The sequence below is a fragment of the Ixodes scapularis genome, unplaced genomic scaffold (assembly GCF_016920785.2).
Source record: "Ixodes scapularis isolate PalLabHiFi unplaced genomic scaffold, ASM1692078v2 PGA_scaffold5__190_contigs__length_132052651, whole genome shotgun sequence".
Taxonomy (NCBI): Eukaryota; Metazoa; Arthropoda; class Arachnida; order Ixodida; family Ixodidae; genus Ixodes; species Ixodes scapularis.
The window spans coordinates 106,557,397-106,576,313 of NW_024609880.1; the positions used below are offsets into that span (position 1 = coordinate 106,557,397).

The 18,917-nt window shown below is 44.2% G+C and overlaps 1 protein-coding gene across 15 annotated transcripts; it reads left to right on the top strand.

The window, feature by feature from the left end:
- Positions 1-1,048: 1,048 nt before the first annotated feature.
- Positions 1,049-18,434, top strand: LOC8034052 (zinc finger protein 271). 15 transcript variants are annotated; one of them, XR_006078340.1, is made up of 4 exons: positions 1,049-1,367; positions 6,517-6,651; positions 6,738-6,851; positions 7,444-8,059. XR_006078340.1 is itself a non-coding variant. In XM_040213852.3 (4 exons), the coding sequence occupies exon 4, from the start codon at positions 17,500-17,502 to the stop codon at positions 18,127-18,129; it is 630 nt and encodes a 209-aa protein (XP_040069786.1). In that variant the 5' UTR covers positions 1,049-1,367; positions 6,517-6,651; positions 10,922-11,039; positions 17,492-17,499; the 3' UTR covers positions 18,130-18,434. The 15 variants fall into 15 exon arrangements, 10 of the variants coding, with proteins under 10 accessions (XP_040069786.1, XP_042149725.1, XP_042149724.1 ...); XM_040213852.3 differs by lacking the exons at positions 6,738-6,851; positions 7,444-8,059 and adding exons at positions 10,922-11,039; positions 17,492-18,434; XM_042293791.1 differs by lacking the exons at positions 6,738-6,851; positions 7,444-8,059 and adding exons at positions 10,922-11,039; positions 17,492-18,434 and having other exon boundaries at positions 1,049-1,363.
- Positions 18,435-18,917: the final 483 nt, after the last annotated feature.

The window sequence follows — 18,917 nt, forward strand, 5'->3', positions numbered from 1 at the left end:
TAAAATAAAATGTTTGTAATACATTTCAAGATGTCGTAGATGTGGCAAGCTGCTCCTAAACCCTTAGTATGCAGACGCAGGGCCTTCGCCTTGAGATGACACACTGCCGTCGCTTGATGTGTCATCCTCTCAGCGTTGCCGTCGTTTCCTTTCGAGTATTGGTTGGAGTTACATTTTCGGACTTTAGCGCCAGCTTTGTGTTGTAGCAGGGTGATTAGTAGAGCGCGCTGTCGAACAAAGTTCCCGTTGCTCTCGGACAGGGGGCGCGAGCGCGTCCGCAAGACGCGACCATGTTATGCTGGCAGCACTATCCAGGTGGCGCTGTAACGTTCGATTTTGCACGTGCCACGTTCGAATGCAAGCATCTGTCATCATCTGTAGGCGCGCGATAACAAAAAGTCTAAAAAAATATAATAAAAACGAATTATGCAGCTCGCGGCCTCGGCGTCCCAATCAGCTTTATTATTTCATTGCGTTCTTTCATAGCTTCTGTGAGCCCGTATGTTTCAATTTACATGATAGCGAAGCCGAAGCTACTTGCAAAGACATGTTCCACTGAGCGATGCTGGCACTGCACGAGCGCGCGTGCTTGGAAGGGACACTGCAAGCTCGGAGCTCGCTCTTGTAGCCTCTGCTACGCTGGCACTTATAATGCAACGGAGTATAAAAAAACTGTAGTGGGGAAGCGTGACGACGCACGTTCGAAACGCGAGCCAAATATTCGATTGTGCTCGCCTGGAGCGCTGCTCAAAACTTGAGAGCTACGGGCCTCGACTAGGCGTGTCTGACGTCGACTACTGCGGTATTGCTACTGCTCGCCGACGCTCAAGGGTACGTCGTTCAAAACGTACCACATTACCCCGAAACCGAAACTAATGCGACACATGCAACACATTTCAAACAAAGTTCTTTAGTTAATATTATTAGTAAGTGTACGGGATGTGAATATAAAACTAAAGGCTTTGACGTTAGAGAGTACTATATTAATAAAACAATTACTTTATGAGCTGTGTTTGGATCCAATCCAATCCAATAGAGCCTTCGAAAATGTCTATCTTTGTAGCACCCGCATCACAAGGGTCGCCTAGATCCCCGAGTCACGTAAATTGGAACCTTTTTGGCAACGTTGAATGATTGTGTGATGTTCAGAAGTTAGCTTCCAGGTCTGTGTAGCGTGGTGACCAGCATTGGATGCAGGTACATTATTTGTCGTGACACGTTAGCCATGTTAGCCGGCGTCTCTCGTTTTCAGATTGGAGTCGCTTGGCGCTCTATCCTGTGTCATAAATATAAGCTAAGAATGCGTGTTGTTCGCGTGGCAACCACGTCGGTCGGCAGCGAGCTCCAGTTGCGTCAGCGTTAAGTGAGTAAGTGAAGCACCGTCTTCGTCGTTTGCTTTCTGCAAGAACCCAACTTCAACGTGATTTACCTCTGCCATTCGGTTGGTGTTGTGGTCCGAAAGGTGTCGTTGACTGGTAATCTTACACCCTTAAAACGATGCTTCTGACCAAATTTTGAGCGTAAAGGACTGGCAGAAACCTTTTGCGATTTTGAGCACCTGGCCCAAGGAGGTTAGAAGTACTAGGAGGGGGCACGTTGCGATATTGGTGAAGCCTAGTCATAAAAAGTTTAAACGATTTTGTGCCCAGCGTGACCGCAGGGGTGCTATGTTGCGCTTTTTGCACTCCCAGGAGACTTGGAAGAGGGAAGTGACGTCAACGACTAGAGCAAACGCAGATTGGATGTTGACAGAAGAAAACAAAATCAACACCCAATCTGCATTTGCTGCGTTGTAGACGTCACTTCCCTCTCCCTAGTCTCCTGGGAGTGCAAAAAGCGCAACATAGCCCCCCAGATCTCTCTGGCGATTGGTGCGCGTGACATGTCACGTGTGAGATGGATGGTTGATTGTAGAAGGACTCCTTGCAGGCTTGCGCGCGCTCCGTCCGGTAGGTTTTATCAGGTCGAAGTCTTGAGTGTGGTGTATTCTACTACCCCGCAGCAAGACGAAGTCTAGCTACGGTCACGTGATGTGGTCACGTTGGCATGGTAAGTGAGGAGAGTAAGGAGGAAAATGAGAAAGAGGCGAGGCGTCAAGGGAGCATGGCTTGTGGAGGCTACGCGGCCGACGTCATGCCCTCTCCTACCCTTCTATTCTCCATGACCTGGCCTTTGCAGTGTTTCGGCCAGTTGCGAAGTGTTGAGGCCATTGCATGATTTGCAGAGATGCAAAGAACCTTTATTCCCCCAGCAAGATGAAGTGGCACATTTTGAGTGTTCCAAGACAAGTACTTTGGGAAGAAGAACCAACCATGGAAGGGCATAATTCAACAAGTGCGGGCATATATATATATTTTCGGAAGTTCAGTGTTTTGTGCAAAACCCATTTCATAGCATGCGACTGTCTTGTGTATGGCCGGGTCCGGCGGCTCTCACGACGTTCTCCTCGGGGCCAAACACGCAGCAGTAGGGTAGGTTCCTACCAGGGGTGTCGGAACTGGGAAAACAGAGTGGGAAAGGTTACCCCCCCCCCCTTAACCCATCTTCCAAACAGCTCCGACAGCTCTGGTTTGTACGATTTGCTAAAAATGAACTAAACATACCAGCACACATTGCTTAAATGCAACCCAAATAATAGGCTAAAATGTTTCTCTCTTTTTTTTTTTTTTTCGAAGTTGTGGAATTTTAATTTTGATCCTTAACATATTTTGTCAAACTAAAAGTCTCTACTAACAACAATGAAAAAAAAAAAAAAAAAAAAAAAAAAAAAAAAAAAAAAAACCAGGTTAGAGCAGGGCAACTTGGGATTTCATCTGACGTATATGGAGGGAGGGAGTAAAGTAAACGAAGTTGTACCTGGACTACGACATCATACTTATAGCAGATAGCTGGGAAATATTGGACAAACTAATTGGGATATGTGGAGGAGAGGGCGACAAGCTTGATCTGATTTTCAGTAGAGAAAAATCTGGAGTTATCGTTTTTAATGATGAAAAGGGGGAGCCGCTGAGAATTCAGAACTTTGAAATAGACTATGTAGATAAGTACAGATATCTGGGGGTCTGGATGAAACAGGAAAAGAAATATTTGGAGGAACATGAGGAAAATATAATAAAAAAGGGGAAAAGAAATTTGGCTATCACGAAGCATAGAGCACTATGGAATTATAATAGATGTGAAGTAGTTTGAGGCATTTGGAAAGGAATGGTGCCAGGTTTGTCGTTTGGTAATGCAGTGTTGTGCATGCGATCAGAGGTTCAGACAGGATTGGAGGTCAGACAGAGAAGTGTAGGCAGGTTGGCACTGGGTGCGCTTGGGAACACACCAAATGAAGGGGTACAAGGGGACATGGGCTGGTCGTCTTTTGAGAGTAGAGAGGCTATCAGCAAATTGAAATTCGATCAGACTAACAAAAATGGAGGACGTACGATGGGCGAGGAAGGTGTACACGTATTTATACATGAAGAGTTTGAATACAAAATGGACGAACCGAACGAGAAAACTAAAATTTAAATATCTGTCATCTAGGGAGGAGACTGAGCGGAACACATCGATAAAAAAGGGCGTAAAAGAAGCCGAAAAGAAAATGTGGAGTGGTGGGATGCAAGGAAAATCAGCTTTAACAATTTATAGGTCACATAAGCAGGAAATAAGAAAAGAACAGGTTTTTGATAATTCACAGGGTAGTTCCCTACTATTTGAGGCTAGAACAGGGGTTTTAAGAACCAAAACATATAGGGCTAAATTCGAGAAAATGGACACATTATGTGCCGTTTGCCAAAATGAGAATGAAATAATGGAACATCTTGTTTTAGAATGCAGGAGGCTTCGTCCTGTTCTCCCGGGCGGGTCGACGGATTTGGCGGGGGCACTCGGTTTTGCGGACGAGGATGGGAGAATGGAGAAAAAAAGGGTTACCATAACAAAAAGGAGATTGGAACTCTGGTGGATGCAGTTTAGGGAAAATGAAACAAGGACGAACAATTAGCACAGCTGGGGTCAGGAGGGACAGAGGAATATTGGGGCTCCCTCCCGCGTAACTCCGGCCCAAAGTCTCACACCTGTCCCCCAGTGGGTGTGGTTTAAGGAGGAACACCAACGAAGTTGACCAGAGGAAAATTGGCGACTCCCTCGCCCGGGGGAGGAGGCGGGGGGCGGTGTTTAATTTTTTTTTGCCCGATCGCCCAGAGGTCTTCCTGGAAAGTACTCTACCTGCCCGGTGATAGTTGCAGAAAGGTAAAAAAAAAAAAGAAAGAAAAAGTTTTTTTTTTTTTTTTTCTAATGAATTAATTTAAGGCTAGGTGGCACAAGCTACCGCCCTGTATAAAGGGAACAGCCATTATTCATCCATTTGTCCATCGACAGTGGCAGGCAGGGTTTCACTCTCAGGCGATAGAATTTGTTTTCATCTGATTACGAGGAGTTTGATTCCGTCAAAGGAATGCTTTGGAAGTTCGCTCCAGCACTTGCACAGCAGCACAAAACAAATGTGCTGCATGCTTTGCGTGATAAGGGCTCAAATGGGAGAGGGCATGCGTGCCCGTACCTTTGACTGCATTGCCAAGAAAAGTTGTCCCCAAGAATAGACTGGCTGCTGGACCTTGGAGCCCGCCTGCCAGTGAAGTCGCTGCACCAAAAAGCTTGAGTGTATGTGGACGTTGGTTATGACATTACCTTCAGTTGCCAATTTTACAATTATTTTAAATTTGGATATACTTAAGAGCATGCCAAAAAGGTTAAATGCCAGGTATCCTGAACATATAGTTAGTTTGGTTGGTTCAAAAAAATTGCCCAAGTATGCTTTTAATCAATGGTCATGCTTGCGGCACCATCTCCCAATCAATGCAGCAAGCGAGCAACTCTATCGGCAGCTTTCGACTGAGAGCTTGTCTCGTCCATAGGGAGATGGCACCACATGCACCACTCTCGGGCAACTCGGTCGCCTTTGTCAGAGCTCACCATTGAAAATATTAAACCTTTGGGGTCATCTGTTGGATATCTACCGACAAATATATTCCTGTTCTGGGAAAGTGTCGGGGCTCCCCGGACAAGCCTATTTCTCCTTTGCGGTCAAGCGTCGGGTGCCTCCTGACAATTTCAACTTCCGCCATCTCTTATTGGGTATGTACAGTCGGGGACAAAAGTCTCCAGGACGCCCTAACTGCGACTGAAACGCATTGCTCTGCCATCTGACGGCGGGTCGCCTGGTTTCAAGATCACACAGAAGCGCATGCGCGTCCTGCTGTGTCTGCAAACATGCAAGTTTTCCCGCTCTTCTGCGGCGCGGCACATAACTCGGAATCGGGCGCGTGGTACCGCCTCGGAGATAGCGCTTGCGGCTGACGGCAATCTGCTACACATTCCGAAACTGGAGATACCGCTTGCGGCATTACGCTGCATTTCGCCGTGTCAGCACATCTTGCTTTATAACCAGTTGAGCTGCCGTGACTTTCTGCTTTATAGGTGCAATGTCAGTAAGCGCGCCCGATTCCGAGTTGGGCGCCGTGCCGCAGAAGAGCGGGAAAACACATGTTTGCAGGCGCAGTAGGACGCACATGCTTTTCTGTGTGATCTCGAGACCAGGCGACACGCCGCCAGATGGCAGAGCAATGCGTTTCAGTCGCAGCTTGCGCGTCCTGGGGACATTTGTCCCCGACTGTACACTATGCATACTTAGTCTTTTATCCCTCTAACAAATGCAGTAAAAAACAAACAAAAAAACTTAGATGGATGCACTGGCATTTTGCTTATGCTTTTGGGTGTTTAAGATGGCAGCCTTTACTTCGTCTGCGTTTTACAAACATTGCAGTCTGGAGATTGTGCAGTCAGCAGTGACTGCAAAGTAAATGAGCTCAGACATGAAAAATGTTTTCTACCGTAAAACCTGCGCTCGACACCCTGACTTGCACCTCAACATTTGTTTCAAAAAGTATTGTATGCCGTGCATATACCACTAGTATAGTTGGTATAGTTCAATAATTCAAATGAAAACATTATTTACAGTGCATAGTTACTTCAAGCTGATAATATCGATAATAGTATATTCAGGAGTTGAATTTGAAGTCGCTCATTGATCTGATCTTTTTTCGCTTAAATTCATTGAGACTAGAGAGGCCTACGAGTGGAAAACTCGCGTGACTCCAGAAGGAGGATGTTTTAGCTTTTTGCGGGAACAGAGCTATGCCTTGGCAATTTCGTGAGGCAAAGTCCATTGTTGAGGTACATCTTTGACAATCATTTGAGCCCACCACCTGCAGGCACGGTGGCTGGGACGAGTTTTCAACCGGTGTGTTTGCCGCGACCGAAAAAGTTGTCTACTAATTTCTGCCTGACGACTTGGTAAGTGTCATGTCGTCGCCAGCCACGATCCTGGCCGCGTTGCGTGCGGCGGATGTCGCAGACGTCCATTCTACCACAGGTCGGTTCCTAGCTTAACGTTCCGCTGAAGCTTCGGCAGTCAAGAGTTGGAACGTCGCGACGACAGCGACGCGCACATTCTCTCCTGCTTTTTTCCAGAATTTCTACGCCTTACCGACAGGATCACGACGCCCGACAGCGAGACACTGCGGCTTCCGTGACGTTGTTTGTTGCCACCTCGGGACCGCCTTCGATGCATGGGCAGAATGAGACGCTAAACACACCGTAGTGCAGGTGCCAATTTTTCCCAACTCGCCTTACAGCCCCGTATGTAGGCCGCATCAATTCCAGTTGCGTCCTCATTATGACTCTCTTGCCAGTAGATTGAGCCTTTGTAAGGAGGCTTGCCCCGGAACTAATGGAACTGCCATGCCGACCGTCTTCCGGAAGTCCAGGATACGTCGATGTCGAGACCGGATCGGTGAAGGCTCTGTGTGAGCCGCCGTTTCTGACTTCCAATTCGTGGAATTTATTTAGAATATGGTGTTGAACACCGCGTGATGTTTCGTTGTCGTACGTTTTTATTTAAATTTTATTATTTTCTAAAACGACAATGTGCCTCGGGTAGAAAGTTATTTCTCAAATATTTTGAGTTTTCATGTCGTTGCGCGTGACTAACGAAAAGGAGAGGAAGCAACCCTCAACAGCTGGTTTTTGATGGATAGTTACGGTGGTGCTGTGAAGACACTTTCAAAGGCTTAAATTGAGAGGATGAAATCCTAAACGCTTTGGAGGATAAAATCTATAAAATCACATCAATCATACTCTCTAGCTCATCCCTAAAAGTGGGGCATATATAAATGATGTCTCTAGTAGACCTACTTCTACTATGCAAACTACTAGAGGCATGGCACGTGTGCCAGGGTGGCCAGTAAGGGTATGCACTAACTTTCCCTGTTTGTTATATTGGTCTCGCTGGTCAGCTGAGGATATTGCTTGTTTTTGTGCTTTTCATGTAGACTGCAAATTAAGTCACATTTTTCTTTGCCACTTGAAACCTAATAAATTCTGAATTTGTACTTGCAGGTCGATTTCTTCAGTATTTTTTCCAAAGAAAATCTGGCTAACCCTGCATTGCTGTCTCAAAGAACAGCTCCCGCCTGTCTAGCCGACTCTGGCTAGCTTTGGTTCTTCGCACAGCGCCCTTATTCGTACTACTCACGCCAAGTCATTGGGCCACATTTGAAGTTGCTGGGTGTTGACCAATTGGTAGTTTAGATAGTTTATTTACTTTTGTTTACTCAACTGCCAGGGTGCAGCAGCCATGTTATGGCTTTTCTTGCTCTCTCTACAGAGTTGCATCTCTTCTGATCGGTTTTGTATCGTAATCGGTCTTTTCTTTATGTTCACAGGTATGTTCATTCTGCCCCTAACCCTTAACCCTTTAAGTGCCGGGGTGTTTTTCCGTATGCCAAACACAAATTTTGGTCTTGGTAGCACTGTAGCATGCTTTGTCAAGAATATTTATTTATCAAAGATGCATAGCTCTATGGGCAAAAATTCTGCATGCCGTCAAACTAGGAGAATTTTTCTAGTATATTGTATTGCTCGGGGCATCGCACCTTGACTTCGCCCCCTGGGCCGGTTTTCTCGAAGTGATGGTAAACCCATTTTGGTAAACCACGGTGCCTAGGAAGGAAAAAGTACCTAGGTACTGTAATAAACTGCTGGATATAGAACAACAATAATAATTTTTGATTGGGCAGTAAGATACGCCATCTATCGGTGAAACAAGCCAGTCATTTTGTTCACCATCTTTTTCCGCTGGTTGTTATCGATCTAGTATGGTATTTTAAGTCAAAATATAGTAATGTTGTACTTGAAGACCAATTTATTTGCTTCAGATGGTACGAAGAAAGTTTAGCTACTATGCTAGCGTTTGCCGACGAATATTCGAAAATGTAAGAAACATTTCCTTCGATATGTTTCGCCATAAACAACGCATAACTTTCCCGTGTGCCTTCCAGTCTGGCAACGCCGGTGCTGTAGTCTCGTTTTTGTTCCTTGCGACGCACGTTTCTGCGATTCTTGCTGATCTCAACTGTTTACCCCCTTTTCCTTTTGCCCAACCGATCCACCGGTGACGAGGAGCTAAGGTTCTCGTCACCGTTGAATAGCTGGCCACCGGGGATATGTAGAAACCTCGATGCTGCCGGCATGCTGTCGGCGCACTGCGAACAAAAAAACAGTACAATGTCCCAGCTGTTCACCCGGAACGAAGGCTTTATCAAGGACAACCCCTTTCTTCGCAAAGTAATCGCTGGTCACGAGTTAACGTGCATAGTGTAACAAATTAAACGTGTTAGTATAAATATATACCAACACTCGTTCGCAAAACATTTTTTCACTCACCATAAAAACATTTGCGAGGCTTATGTACCATCATATGTCTTGGATCCCGGACTGCCGAAGAGTGATGCGTTCGCGGAATGCTGCCGTCGGTTAGTTTAGTAGTCCCTCTGAACTACCGCTTTGCTTGACATGCTAATAGGTTGATGGTGCGTCATTAATATACCAGCCGGATCGAAATGAATATTCAGCAGAACCAAGAAGAACAATTAGCCCTCATTAAGCGACGTCGCGGCCATTTTGCTTGTAGGTACAGCTCCTCCCTCGGCGTCCCTAGTCTCTCAGTCATTCCCTCTTCTAGGGACAATAGTCAACTTTAAACCACTGTTTGCGTTCGAGAAAATGGGCCCTGACGTCACTCTTTCGAGTAGCCCTACTAAGCCTTTTTTTTTTAATTTGAAACTAATTTTGTTTTGTTTTCACAATCATGGAAGATCGAGTTCATTAGTCAAATGGCTAAGTTGGCTAGATGGTACATGTTTAACTGGAAAAGTGCCTAAAAATATATGGACATGAGAAAGAAGAGACAGGGCCAAGTGCCTATTCATTAGTCATTTTTCGATCTCACTGTTTGCCGTGAAGTCCGAGATTAAAATACTTAGATTCATTCTTGTGTAACACCGAAGAAGCACACCGAAGCAAAAGTCTCCTAAGCAAACATTTTTACTTGCCGTCAAAAAGTGACACTACAACATAGTTTTCACCGCTTGCTCATAAATAATGCTACACGTGAAAAAAGTTGAGAGCCCAGTTAAGAGTGAAAAGGAGCAAACTGAAACTGCAACCACATGGGAGTGCACCCGAGTATACTCGGGCGTGGCACTCGAAGGGTTAAACAAGGAATGTGCTTAATTGTTTTGCATTATTATCATTTGATACATTTTTATTGTTCATTGTATGTTGAATTTCACTATTGTACTGAGTGGTGGTATTTTTTTCTCTATTGATGCTTTATGGTCTCTACCACTTTTTGTGTGTAACTATTCTATAGTGAGTTTGACATGTGTGTGTTTAATGTTTTTATTAATACATAAGCCTGGACTCTTCCAGTACAAAGTGGTTTGCTGCAATGGTCTTTAAATGTGCACTTATATTGTGTGTCATACTGCTGCATTGAGAACTATCATAAGAAACTCTTTCTTGTCCCTGTACTCATTTGTAAATCTTGCTGGTAAATGTGAGTGCACATTGTCTCAAATAAAATCTGCCAAAAGCCTCATCACTGCCTCGGTGGAGGCGGCTCCACGAACCCGGTCAGCTTTGGGGACCACCAGTATTGTCTCAAGCATCCATGTCTTCTTTGCCTGTGCGACATTATTGAAATCGAGTGTGGGCCAGGTATAGAAATTACCGCACAGCCAAACTACCAACACTGGGTCCAGTTTGCTTGTGCTGTGTTCAAGTGAATAATACTAGTGCGATGCTGTTATTTTGCAACAGTGACATTTGCTCCATAATTGCATTGAAGGCTGAAAGATTCCAGAACTCTGATTGCATTTTTTCAGTGCAAAGAGTGCTTCTTTTTTTGAGCAGTGCATGATTTAGCATTATTATCTTCTCTCGTATTGGTGAAGCGATGTCTGCTCCGAGTGTAGGGTGGGATATTGCACAGCAAATTGTCATAAAATAGATGGGGAGTATAACGTGTCCTGCAATGAAGCTACACCCACTGCATTAGTTTTAATACTAGCTCGCTGGTTGAGCCATTTGCGAACTGCAAATAGAAACTTGGCAATGTTCATAGTCGATTCCTAGTTATAAAAGCTATAGCTAGAAAATGTTAACCTGTAAGTTATACTGGTAAGTGGTTATAGAAATGCAGCTACTTTATTTACACGAAATAGTGTATAGTGTGTCCCTCAAACATGTTGCCGCATGAGCCTGTGGTCAGCAAATGCCTCACTGTGTGGGGAGTGCCGTACTGCGTGAGTGACTAGAACACTCCGGTTTTCCTACAGTAACTACAGCTTTTATGAAAGGGTTAGTGCCAGTATATTTGAGGAAATTGCCGTTTCTAATCTCACGGCCACTTTTCGCTACTGCCCCATTGATGTCTGGGGTGATCTTTATCAGTGTTAAGATCTGAGAGTAAATTTTGGTTGGCGAAACTAAGAGCCTGATAAGCCTATTCTGACTTGGCATGCCTCCCCCACAGGGCCTGCTGCTAGAGCCATTGAGGACGAAATAGAGGGCTTCAGCTGCTGGGACACTAGGAGCAAGCAGTTTTCTCGAGAAGTTGGACGGCAGCAGATATGCCAGCAATCGGAAGACAGGCACCGTTGCTCCTTGCCTCGCTCAAGCTATGGCCCATTGCACATTGCCAATCATAAAAGAACACACACGGGAGACTGGCCTTTCAGCTCTTACATCTGCCAGGAGGCCTTGAGAACCGAGACTGAGCTGCAGATTCACGAACGGATTGACGCAAAAGAAAGGACATTCAGGTGCCAGACTTGCCAAAAAGCATTTGCACATAAGTGTCACTTGGATCGTCACGAACGGGTCCACACAGGGGAAAAGCCATACAAGTGCAGCACATGCACAAAAGCATTTGGAATTCTCTCTAACTGGAAGCGTCACGAAAGACTTCATAGGGGAGAGCGACCATTCAGGTGTGAGGTGTGTCGAAAAGCATTCACGCAGAAGTCTCATTTAAACAAGCATCAAAAGAGGTGCCACCCGTGAGGGATGTGCATCATCTGATGTCTGCGGAGATGTCCTTCACGTAAGACTCCTACAAAGGTTCACCGTTGGTCTTGAAATTTTCCAGTGAACCTAGAGGTGCTTTATTTGTATTTTGGAGTTAGGTAGATGTTTGCAGCATTCCTTATGTGCATATTTCCTCATAAGTAAAGGAGGCTGGGGTTTTGCAGAGGAACCCTTGCTGTTATGCGTGCAAATACTTGTAAGTACTTTTAGCATACACTAAAAGTACTGCCAGTTCCATTTTTACTTCCAGTGACAGATACGACAGTGAAATAATAATTTTCTATGTAACCAGTGGTTGCAATACAGTGCCTGGAATAACCATCATGCTATAGTAAGTTACAACTCAAAGCGGTAGGCCGAGGGAAAGGAAGGCGGGGGAGGGAGAAGCAGATGGAACACGTGAGAGGTAAGGGGGAAACCTTCAAGTCATTCCAGCATTTCATCTGCTTTCTCCTCCCCGGCCTTCCTTTCTCTCGCCCTACCTTCCTGAGTTTCAACGGACTACAGCGAAACCCGTTTAGAAGGAACCCACGTACAGCGAATTATTGTCGATATCAAACACGAAAAATTTAAATAAAAATGCATAGAAAAGTACTTTTTATAACGAACAACATATTGGCTATATCGAACTTTCCCCCCCGGGAAGGCTTCCAAAAACGCACGAACAATCGTCTTCTAGCTTGTCCCTTCCCCCTGCCCCCCTCCTCCCCCCCCCCCCCAAAAAAAAAAAAGTAGGAAAGAAAGAAAATTCCAAAAGCTCAATTTGCGAACAAAATTGAGCAAAGAGAAGCGATTCAGAAGAGGTGAGAAAGCTAAAAAATGCCCTGCACGCACGCTCAGAAAAAAAAAAAAAAAAAAAAATCTTTTCATCTTAAAATTGTTGCCCACGATTCAGAAGGGGAGACAAGCTAAAATAAATAACTCTGCATGCATGCAAAAAAAAAAAAAAAAAAAAAAAAAAAAAAACTTTAGCGCATTGTTACAAGGCGTAAGCGAAGAGATGAGAAAGAAAGAGGCTCTCTCTTTAAAACTAACGCACCGTGAAAGTTTGTTGTAAATGGTTTTTGCTATATCGAATTACTTGCTACATCGTTATAAACGGGTTTGACTGTATTCGCGTCTCCAGCTCGACGCTCGCCCTCCCGTGGCGGAAACGGGAACTGCTCTAGTGAGGGTCCCCCGATTCTCCTGCTCAGCGGGCACGGCGGAACTGCTCGCGATCATGGCTCGCGAAACGTCGTTTCCGAATGCAAACAACACTCTTCACTGTCCCAACGTAGTGCTGCAGCCGGTATGGGATTGTACCTTACTGGAGAGTTTTAGTATTGCGCATAGAAGCAAACGCAAGCGGTGTGCGTTTGCGTTAGAGTTGCGTGCCTCACGTTGTGCGTGCGCCTCATTGCCATGCACCATCCAAGACCGCAATTTCGGGCTCCGCGCACGCGCAGTGTGGAACACGCAAAGCTAACACAAACACACAGGGCTTGAGTTCGCTCGTATACGCAATATTAAAACTCTACTGTTTCACCGGCTTCCAACGCCAATGGAACGTGCTGCAGTGAGCAGACGTGCAAGCAGGTAGGCGTTCCTTCGAACTGGAAAGGCTGTGATTGGCAAAACAACGGCGAGCAAATACGAAAGTAAATACATTTTATGAAAAAACAAATAATTAAAAAAACATTTTTTTTTTTTTTACTTTTGGGCTTATGGTCTGGAAGTATATTGGCGGTGACTCTGGACATTTCGCCGAGTGTCAAAAGTCTCGACTTTGATAGCACAATATACTTTATCCACAATTAACGTAATTTTACATGGATTTCTCACATAAGCTAAAATGTTTTCATTGATTTTAGACTATCTTTTTATTTTATTGGTAATTAAAATGCAGCAATTGGAACCAGTGATGATAATTAGCACAGTTTTCATTGTCATATTTCTTCGCGCGTTTAAAATTCGATCGTAAGCTACAAATTATACTAGAGCTTGAAAAATTGCTTATTGAAATATGTGAATTTTAATATTATTATTATTCATACAAATCGCGGCAATGTATGCCTCCAATTAACATCAAGATCACGAGAATACACTATTTAACCATAATAGTCTTTCCAGAAAGGTACAATTCTGTTTTCTTTTCAGCATATAAAAAACTCTGACATAGTTATCAAGATCGACAAACAGTCATACACTCGATGTGATATGAAGTCCTACGCGTCACGCGGTGCTATAAAAACACACACACACTTCAGCTGTCTGATTCGGATTCCTTCTTCGGGTTGTTGCAGTGAGAGCAGCGTTTATTAGTTTATGCGTTTCGTGGACATATTGTAAAAATTGGAATTATTCTATTATTCTTGTGCTGGGATAATTGCCATTATTTCCCATGATGGCTATCTGAGCGAGAAGAAGGCAACGAGAACGCACAGATATCAGCACTGATTTTTTCAACAACTACAAATATCAGCCTGGGTCGAATAGTATGTCACAAAATAAAGTTTCCGCGTACAATTTTTCTATGTAAATAATTACAATGTGAGACACATCTTGAGTCATGAAAGAATTCGAAATTAAGACCTATATCGAGAAATTAAATTCAAAATAGAGGTAAGTTTCGATTTCGCTCCAGAATTAAAACATCCTTCCGCATCCTTCCGTAAACAATACGCTAAACACCGTTCTTTTTTTCAGGTTAAAGAGGTGGCCTGCGCTCATAAAACATTAGCTTCCTCCTATTACCAGAAATAATTTATGTCGCTGAGTGAAGCCAGCACACTAGACAGGCTCAACAGCGGCACGCATCTCTGACCCTCACTAAACCCGCCATCTTGGAAAATGAGTGGCGCCACCTATAGTTAGTTGGAGTCGCGAATATACTTGTCACCTAAAAAATACAAGCTTTTCACATTTATTTGCTGAGTGAAGTATTTCCTACAAGGTTTGGTCGCGAGGGGGAAAAAATTGTTTGTCCTAATAGAAGAACAAATAACTTTTATTAATGTGTATACTAGTATCTTAATTCACCTCATTATTGGGTAAAATAGCAACACTCCTAGAGGAGCGAACTTTTTTTACTATGATGCTTTAGGTGCAAATGACTAGTGCTTGCAGCATAGCTCAGCCTGAAGGCCTTTAATGGGTTGCTTTTCGATTCCAGAGATTTCTTTACAATGAATGAATTGCGTGAAATATTTTTATACTGGAGACACATTGAACTTTTTTTGAGACTTGTGTGATGGTGCTGTAGAAAAGCAGCCACCTATTGCTCCCCTTGAAAAAAAAAAACAACAACTGCATCTCCACGTGGTGCAGGCACATAGCCAGGATTTTGTTTCGGGGGGGGGGGGGGGGGGGGGGGGAGGGGGGGGGGGGCGGGCCTGCCCATGACAAAATGCTGTATGAGGGAGAGGGAGGAGAGGAGGTCCCAGCAAAATGGAAGATTTCGGGGGAGGCCCGGGCCCCATGGGCCTCCCCCCTGGCTACGTGCCTGACGTGATGAATGATGTTGATTGGGGCGGAGCTCTGGTGGTGCTTGTCTGCGTAGACGGTGAGCCGCAGCATGCCGAGCCTTTCGTTCGTTTTCATCCATGTCACGCTGCGGTCAAATGCTCAAATGCGTATATAACCACGTTCCATACCACACATTCTCTTTCTGACATGGATGAAAACGAACGAAAGGCTCGGCATGCTGCGGCTCACCGTCTACGCAGACAAGCACCACCAGAGCTTCGCCCCAATCAACATCATTAACCACGTAGAGATGCGGTTGTTTTTTTTTGTTTTTTTTTGCCCTACGGGAGCACGTGCTCACGTGCTCGTGAGCACCCGACGCCGGACATCGGACGGACATACGGACATGGCTAGCCCCCAAGGAGCTTCGCCCCTAAAAGTGTTTTCAGACTTATAGTATGGATAAAGTTCTGATTTATACTGACACGTGTTATTTCTGCACCAATCAATCGAGGGTCCATAGAGTGATTGTATAGGGTGTTTTCACTGACGTAATTTCGTCCACCATTTTGTTGTTGCGATCTGTCTGGCGTGTGCCGAACTCGAGCATTTCAAGGATTTGCATGCCTTCTCAAATGTGTAGAGCACCGCTGACATCATTTCAACCGGTTACGATGTAATCCTTCAATGTAGTAAATTTGTTTGAAAAAACAAACTAACAACAAAATGGCGGATTGACGTCATGTGCAAACAACCTATTGGTTGTGTTGGTCTGCAGTAGTGGCAGAGCAAGAAAATGCACTGAGGAATCATTTGTGGGCATTCATTCAGAGCAACTCCAACAATCAAACCTCCATTGTCCTTAAAATTGTTTCAAAGACCCAGCAGCAATATCGGTGTCAATTGTTCTTCAAAAAAAATTTTTTTTTTGCAAGAAAATATTTTGGAAAAAAAATGGTTAAGATTTTACTTTAAGTTCTTCTAAATGTGTAAGAATAGTTTTGTTCTCACCTACAAATTGTTTTCATGTGGGTGTTGAGCTTGTATATTTCTGCAAATTTGCTGAGTGCATGGCACACCTTTCAAACATGTTGCAAGCTTATGGTCTGTGGGAGTTTAGTTTGCTTAGTGCCATACATAGGTGATTAAAGCACTCCTTGGGTTTTATTGCAGTAAACTGCCTTTGGTGTAAAAATTAAGTGTAATATTTATTTTGCGAGACTCGTCTTGAGTTAGTAATGATTCTGGAACAACCTTTTACTTTGAAACGTCGACCCTGAAATGGAATTTGGTAATATCACTGAAATGAGTCTTGCGACAATAATATTTTAATTTTATTTTCCATCTGAAAGGTTTTTTTTTTACATGCAAGGGTTCTCAGAGTGTCACGGGCACAAGTGACACATCTAGAGTGTACTAGGTACACTTACTTTGGGAATAAGAAACCATACCATAGTAGTCTATGATTCAACAATTGTTACTTTATTTTTGCTTAAAAGACCAGTGTTTTTTTGTGAAACCCACCTCATAGCATGCGGCTATTGCCAAATTCTGCATCTGGTGTGATGCTTTTATGGAGTGGAAACAGCATCAGAGTGGGTTAGTGCAAGGCACATTCATTGACTTATGCACCAATAAGTTTTACCCTTATGCTGGTATACTGCGTGAAGTTGGCACTGGTACAGTGGCGTTGCAGAAGGCACAGTCTGGTATGTCCACACAAAAGCCCCATCTTTGTTTTGTGCCATTTGAACATGGTGTACTAAATAGGTCTTACCCTGTGTGGGATTGTTGGGAGGGCCGTTAACAAAGAGAACATGGCAAGACATCAAAACCCCATCAATAGCACAGTAGGGTGGCCTAAGTCGGCTGGCTGCTTAAAACAAACCATAAATAAATGCCTCTACGTAGAGGAGCATCTTTCATTGCAAGTGGTGCTTCTTTTTCTGAGCAGTGCAGTATTTACCATTATCTTTGCTCACATTGGTAGAGTGGCATGTTGCACTCAGTATAGGGTAGGATATTGCACAGCTAATTGTAAGGTACATGATATGCTTACCATTTTGTTCTTAGCCCGAGACTGAGGCTTGTTGGGTACAGCACATCCTGTAGTGAAGTCACATTGACTGCATTTATTTTACAAACTTCGGACTTTCAGCAGTCAATAGCTTGTTTTAAAAGCTCTTGTATGAAAACATCTAATCAGAAGTTATATAGTTAAGTGCTTAGAAAGGCAGTTACTTTAAGTGAAATAGTATATGGGGTATCCTTCGAACATGTCGGCCTGTGGTCAGCGAATGTCTCGGTGTTTGGGCAGTGCTATACAACGTGGGTGGCCAAAACATACCCTCCCCTTTTAGTGCAGTAATCTATGGCCTTTTTCAAATATTATGTGCCTGGCTATATGTGTTGAATCTATCGTTCCTAAGTTTGTGGCCACCTCCCTCTACTGCAGTGTTGATGCCTTAGGCGAGCGAACTTTGCCAGAGTTGAGATCTGCGAGTTAATCTTAGCTGGAGGAAATGAAAGCCTGACAAGCCTAATCTGGTTTGGCGTGCCTCCTGCACAGTGTTTGCCATGGGAGCCATTAAGGAGGAGGGAGAGAGCGTCGGCTGGTGGGACCCCGAAAGCGACTACTCTTCCCAAGAAGCCCGGCAGCGGCAGAAGACGTGCCAGCAATCAGAAGATCAGTCCTGGCCTCGGTCATGCCACAGCATATGCCGTATCTGCCAGGAGGCGTTCAGAACAGAGACTGAGCTGCAGATTCACGAACTGATCCACAAAAAAAGAAGGTCGTTCAAGTGTCATTTTTGCCACAAAGCCTTTTCACAAAAAGGTGACTTGACTCGTCATGAGAGGGTCCACACACAGGAGAAGCCGTTCAAGTGCGATATTTGCCAGAAAGCTTTTGCACAAAAGTGTTTTTTGTCTCGTCACAAAAGGGTCCACACAGGGGAAAGGCCATTCGTGTGCCAGACTTGCCAGAAAGCGTTTGCGCATAAGGCCGACTTGATTCGTCATCAACGGATTCACACAGAGGAAAGGCCGTTCAAGTGCAGCACGTGCGCGAGGGAATTTGGAGACGCAGCTAACTGGAAACGCCACGAAAGACTTCATAGGGGAGAGCGGCCATTCAAGTGCGACGTCTGCGAAAGAGGGTTCTCACAAAGATCTGTTTTAAATAAGCATCAGAAGAGGTGCCACTGAGGTACGCTCGTCACGTAGCTTTTGCGGAGGCGGCTTGCACATGAAACTTCTCTGAAGCTTCAACATATGTCTTGCACCTGCCAGGGGAACATTAGGTGCTACTTTTGTATTCTGGATATGGGGAGATGTTTAAGGTGTTCTGTGTGGTTGCATGTTTTATTTTGTGAGGAGCAACGAAGGCTGGTTCTGCTCTGGAGGAGCCTTTGCTCTTATCCATATAAATACTTTGTATATTGTAAAACTACTGGCATTGCCATCTTTGTTTCAGTTGCAAATACGAGAGTAAAAGCGTGTTCTATATGTAAGCATGAACCAGTGATTGCTGTGCAGCTCCAAGAGTAATTGCAGTCTTATAGTCTGTACATATTAGAGCTACTATACTCATTGTCACTTCATTAAAATGTAAGTTTTGCACATATAATTCAATTCCTAGATGAGGTATTTCTTACTAGATTTGGTTGTCGGAAAGAAAAACAATGCCTTGTATTTGAATTGCCTGTTTTAATAAAACATGGTTTATTATAAATATGCATTATATTAATTTATTGTAAAGGGGGAATTATGACTTCACGAAGAGTCCTCCTCTCCCTACTGGGGTCCTTGAGGTGAAAATGGGTCCAGTACCTCCAACAAACAGCCTAGCCCGACTGAGGTCATTTAATGATGTTGCTTTTCGGTGCCAGGGATTTCTCTCTAATTTATGAATTGGTAGAAATATTGTAGGACTGTAAAAATCTAATTTTTATTTTCTACAAAAGCGCTAAGTCTTTTACCCTTCGCACTTAAAA